We start from the raw sequence: 6,000 nt of genomic DNA, 5'->3' as shown, positions 1-6,000 counted from the left end.
GGGGTTGGAGGAGGTGAGGGAACGCCCGCCCCACCACGGCCTGAGGGAGGGGAGGGGCCAGGCAGAGATCTTCCAATACCTTCTCCAAAAAAAAGGGACAACAATAAGAGAGCTGCCATCTATTAAGTGTGGTCCCTCTCGCTCTGTGCCTCAGTTTCCTCGTTTCTCTTAACTACCAGATAGTCTTGTTATGAGAATAAAATAAGATAAAAATTGCAAATCACTTAATTCCGCTAACTGGTAATAATGATCATAATATTAAGAGTTAATGTTTCTTGCTTGAGTCCCTATCAGGGGCCAGGTACCATGCCAGGTGGCTGACATATGCGACCTCATCGGATTCTTGCCAACAATTTTACCATGTAGGTCCACGTGGCTTCATTTTATAGGTGAGGAAACAGGGTCCAGGAGTAACTTGCCCAAAGTCACTCAGCTAGTGAGTGGCGTGCTGGGATGCAAACGAGGGGAGCAGACAGGGGGATAGTTTGGGTTGGAGTGGACAGAGTCATCTGCCCAGTCCCTCCTATTCAGTCTTCCTTGAGGGACTCTGAAGCATCTCCACAGGACCCCAGATCCAGGAAACATGTCCACAGTGAGCTGCAGGCTGGAGGGAACCCAGCAAGGACGGGAGGCAGGAGGATGGAGACAAGCGCTGAGGGGCAGAGGCTCTGGAGGACATGTTTCCAGGAGGCTGGAAGGCCTTGGGCAGGCCACACACATCCTCCAAGACCAGTGGATGCTCATGCTGTTCTTCAAACAAGGGAATGACATTAGCTTCCTTTGTGATCTCAAAAATATTTCATGCTGGAAACGTCTTCCTGCCAAGGGGAAATCCCAACCCTCACAGTCTAAGCTCCAAGAAGTCTTGGTGATGGCGCCTTTCTTGATGATGGTGAGTGTGGAAGATTTGTAAGGGCCACCCCCACCTCCAGGACCAGGAGATTAGACATGGCAGCCCTGTGACCAGAGTCACCTGCTCACCCATAAGCTTCAGAGAAAGTGGCACTAAGCACAAGAATGAAGGGGTTAAAAGATGGCCCAACTATTCTTTGGCAGGACACCCTATTGGCAGGGAGGTGCCTGGGGAAATGCCACTGAGATCTAGGAAGGAGAACAGACCCATTTGCCTCTGGACTGTGGCCAGAGTGATATACCTAAATCTGACATGCCTCTGTGGTCCCCATTCACCTCCTAGAGAGAGCTCCTAAACCCTCACATGTATCCAGTACTCTCCACCACATTTCCCCAAAGCCTGGGGGTGAGCAGGTAGCTCTGATGGGGCCCTGGAGGTCTGTGCTGTCTCCTGTGAATACGCGGGCTGTCCTCCAGCCAGCCCAGCTGTTCCTTTGTTTGTGCTGTTCCCTCAGCCTGGAATGCCTGCATCCAGTTTAGCTGGTCACCTCTACTCATTCTTTAAGTCCAGGTCACCCATCACCCGAAGGCCTTCTCCTACCCTCCCAGTCTGGGAAGGGGCCCCTACCATGCGATCCCATGGCACCCAGAGCTTCTTTCTAGCAAGAGCACTTCTCCCATGGCGTATAATTGTTTAAGCATCTGTATTCACCGGGGGCAGCTGCTGTGTTATCTGTCCCTGTGGGCTAACACCTAGCACAAAGCATGTGGCTCCTAACAACACCTCAAAATTGCCCCGTGGCGGGACAGAAGGATGGAGAGAGAGAGAGAGGACGGTGAGGCACACGGGTGTCGAGGTGAGCAGGTCCCCTCCCAGATATGGAGACCAAGGCCACAGACATGGGAGAGGGGGGAGGTTTAAAGGGCAGGCCCTCCTCGGGGAGGGCCCCTTGGCTTCCTGTATCCTTGGGGCTCAATGCAGGGAGGGCTGAGAGCTCCTTTGAGATCCTGGGAATAACTTTAACTCTGTGCACTGGGAAACCTGCCAGGAGGGGAGGGCCCTCGGGACAGTTTAGACTGTACCCTCCAAGGGCAAAGCTAAAGACTTCTCTCCACACCCACCATCCGGTCTACTAGTCCTCATTGCCCCCAGGGGAGTCTGACCTTGAGCTGGGTCAGAGGCCTGCCCTTTTGCCTGGTCCAAGCACTTTATCCATGGGCCAGAAATCCCCTTGGGGCCTGGCACCCCCCAGGCAGACAGCCTAGCCACCCCAGGACTTCCTCAGCTCCCTCTCTCCTGAAGAAGCCTCCAGGGGGAGGGCACTTAGGAGGCCATCTGGGTCAATCCCCTGTCTCTAACCCAGTTTCATTTAAAGTAAGCCATCCAGACAGCAGTGTATCCAGTTCTCCAAAGGAGAAGCTGCCTCAGCTCCCCGCTGACCTCTGCCAGCCCCAGGAGCCTCCCAGCTGGAAGGCCCTGCTCACATCTCCTACTGCCAGGCCCACAGCCAACAGGGGCTCCCTGCTCAAAGCCTGAGGGGCAGCAGCTGCCCCTCAGTGAAGGCTTCTGGACCCCTCAGTCATCCTGGTCCTACGCACCATCCCCACCGGGATTCCCCGTAGTGATGAAGCCGTAGCTGAGCCCGCCTCCCATCCCTGTGTCCCAAGGTGCCTCTGGGCCTTGCTGCTCTGTAATGCAGAGGGCCCCAGACCTCAGTTGGCCTCAGAGAGCCCGTCAGCCAGGCCAGCAAGGCCAGGGTCTGTGCTTTATGGGCCCCTCTTTCCTCCACCTGTGCCTTCCCTCTCCCCTCTCCTGGTTGTTGGAGGGAGGTCTGGGCAGCGGAAGGTGATTTGTTGGGGGAAGTCTACAGAGGTCCCCATCAACTCAGGCTGACTAGATCCTGAAGTCAAAAGTCCTCCCATTCCAAGGAGATTGGCTGAGGAGGTGAGGGGATGTGTGGGGACTGGGGCAGTACCTGCACACACGGACCCCACAGCTCTAGAGAGGCACCTGGCCCAGGTCCGGTGGGGCAGGTGGAGATGGGAAGAGGGACAGGCTCAGCTCCCAGGCCCTTCCTAGGCTTGCTCTCTCATTATCCCCCCAACTTCCTTAGGCCCCTGGAACCAGCAGCCCCCACAACTCCCCGAAGCTGGGGCTTAGAGGTGCCCAGTGAAGACCACTCAGTGACACCACTCCTTCTGTCTGGGGATGGTGGGGGAATGCCCTGGCATCCTCAGATCTTCATCATCCCCTCGCCCCAAGCCTAGCCCTGGCCCGGGGTCACCCTTACCTTGGCAGTGAGTGAGATTCAGTCTCTTATACCCCTGAGGACATTCCAGCTGGCCATTTTCAATCACCGGGGAGGCTGAGGAGTAAAGATATAGATAGGTCTCACTGGAGGGCCCTTGGGCTCCTCTGTCACTCATGCTGAAAAGTGGGGCACGACCGACTCCACAGCTGTGAGGCCCTGTCCCCCCAAGTCATCACTGTGGAGAGCTGTGCCTCCTTGGCTACAGTCTCCCCCACCCCGCCCCGGCTCTCGCCAGGTTACTCTTTTTTTTTTTTTTTTTTTTAATATTTTATTTATTTGGGAGAGAGAGCGCAAGAGCATGCATATGAGTGGGTGGGAGGAGCAGGGAGCCTGACATGGGGCTCGATCCCAGGACCCTGGGATCATGACCCGAGCCGAAGGCAGACGCTTAACCAACTGAGCCACCCAGGCGCCCCTCGCCAGGTTACTCTTGACCCACCCTGCTCTTTCTAGAAATGACACTCGGTGACTCTATGTCATGTATATAGTTATAACATGACATACAGTGCATAGCAATGTCATACACGCTAATGGGATGAAACAAGTTTTATGTATTTATTTAATTTTTGGGTTTTGAAGTAATTATAGATTTGCAGGAAGTTACAAGAAATAGTCACAGAGAGGTCCCGTGTGTCCATCACCCAGTTTCTGCTAATGGTTCCATCTTCCAAAACTATAGCTGTTTTAGTAGTTTTTAAACATGTAGATGCAACAATTCACAGTCTAATTCTGAGTTCAGCTTATTTTGATCCTGGGTTTTAACGTTGCTATAGCTAACAAGGTATCTCGGCTCAGGATGGAAGAAGCTCCCTGTCGATGGGATGGCGCGGAGAAAACCGCGCTATTCAGTTTTCACTCACTCTCCCCAACTGTGTGATGCTGGTGTTGAAAGCTAGCCAGTAACTTTCCATCTCCCCTGAGGCTGGCTAGTCGTTCTTACAAATGTAAAATACATTCGAAAATGCCAGTTTTCAAGTTTTTTAAATGTGCAAATGGAGTTGGTTTACAGCAACAAATCCCATAACGATGAAACTGCTTCCAAACATCCGTTTTCTCAAAAGGCTTTTCTGAAGCGCAGATGTCTTGCCCAGCAGCCCTGCCCAGAGTTAATGGGCAGACCGAACCCGGCGGCTGTTTGACTCCAGATGGACCAACAAGGAAATAAGTCTCAGATTCTGGGGCCGATACCTATCCTACCTTGATTTCCCAACATTCTTCCATACTTTAAAGAGGAAAAAAAAAAGTGCTTTGAAAAAGAAAAACCTATTGACTTAAAAACAGGGAAACATCTCTATTACTTTGGAGACACAGACTAGCACGTCAGCCTCCAGAGGAATGCTTTGAAGGGTGTTTTTTGTTTTTCTTTTCTTTCCTTGAAAAGCTCTAGCAGGTAGCAGAGTCCTGACAGACACTTGTCATCACAGGAAAGAGCAGCAGATGTGGACATCTTTTTGTTTTTTTTAAAAAGAATAGCTCATCTATAAGTCTGACCATTTCTTGGCCAAGACATCGCCAGCAATTCTCAAGGGGTACAGGGACTCTTCTGACACAATGTTCTATTAAGATCCCCTTCTACTTCATTTTTTTAAAGATTTTATTTATTTATTTGACAGAGACAGACACAGCGAGAGAGGGAACACAAGCAGGGGGAGTGGGAGAGGGAGAAGCAGGCTTCCCGCGGAGCAGGGAGCCCGATGTGGGGCTTGATCCCAGGACCCTGGGATCATGACCTGAGCCGAAGGCAGAGGCTTAACGACTGAGCCACCCAGGCGCCCCTCCCCTTCTACTTTAAAGGTCTTGTTTTATAAAGTGAACCCTACGATGACTTCCTCTAGCAATTTGTCTTCTGACTTTGACTTCCTTGTGGCAGTAGCTTGCCTATGATCATACCATATGATGATCCCTCCACCTCTAAGTCCTTTTTATTCCAGTCAGAGCATCAGCAACTACCCTTACAGAGTTGTTGGAAAACTTACTTCTATTGAAAAAGTCATTTACTGTTGAGAATATATGCCTGTGGTTCATCCTTTCTTTAGTAGTATCTTTACAAAAGGATAGTTCTTCATGTATTTTATTGTTGAAATGGACTCTCGCAAATACCAAGAGGCACGTTAGAGATATCTACACTTTCATCCAATTGTACAGCAAAGCTTGAGCATCTTGGTGTTTTTAAATGTTCTTCTAATCCAGATGGCTTCCACTCTATCGTTAGCTGCTAGTTCCCAGCACATTATAGAATCGGGGCAAAGTCCGTAATTCGTGATTATAGATCTAAACCTTATTTCATAGAGCCTTCTTGATCATTTGGATCCTGGGGTCCATTTTGGGTCACATCGTGAGGTCCTCATTATTTTTACTTCGGAATACGATTGATTACAGGTCAGGGGAGAAGTGGCAGCATTGCATTTTAAAAGTGATTACTTGCGATTATGTAATAAGTCTTATTTCAGATCCTGTTTCTTTGCAAGAATTTTTTTAGAGTCACTTTTCCACTTGGTGAGGGTTGTTTTTGTTAAAACTTGACAACATAATAGAAAAACCCCATAAACCCAGCACTGTTGTAGGTTACGCGTTGTGACATGCCAAACACAAACATGAGGAGGCGCCATGTTTTCTTGGAACCCCGCCCTTCCCTGAGGACACTCCACATGCCAAACATGACATCTGACAGTCTGATATACAGACCAAGTGAGGATGTAGATCAGTAAAGCTTCATTTTTTTTTTTACATTAAAAAAATGTCAGTTGAATTTGTATTATCTTTTCCCACTATGGGTGACAGTCTCACTTGGGCTTTGCCTGTCGTCCCACCGTGGGGGGACTAGGCTCCGGCCTGG

The 6,000-nt window shown here is 50.2% G+C and overlaps 1 protein-coding gene across 6 annotated transcripts in view; it reads right to left on the bottom strand.

Moving 5' to 3' along the window:
* Window positions 1-6,000, bottom strand: part of LTBP2 (latent transforming growth factor beta binding protein 2) — a 100,790-nt gene that overhangs the window by 30,278 nt on the left and 64,512 nt on the right. For all 6 annotated transcript variants that reach the window (XM_021679790.1, XM_021679788.2, XM_021679785.2 and 3 more), the window contains one exon: window positions 3,144-3,218. In XM_021679790.1, the coding sequence (XP_021535465.1) occupies window positions 3,144-3,218 (75 nt within the window). The remainder of the gene's footprint in view (window positions 1-3,143; window positions 3,219-6,000) is intronic.

This window comes from Neomonachus schauinslandi, chromosome 9 (genome assembly GCF_002201575.2).
Source record: "Neomonachus schauinslandi chromosome 9, ASM220157v2, whole genome shotgun sequence".
NCBI lineage: Eukaryota > Metazoa > Chordata > Mammalia > Carnivora > Phocidae > Neomonachus > Neomonachus schauinslandi.
This window is presented reverse-complemented; position numbering and strand designations above follow the sequence as displayed.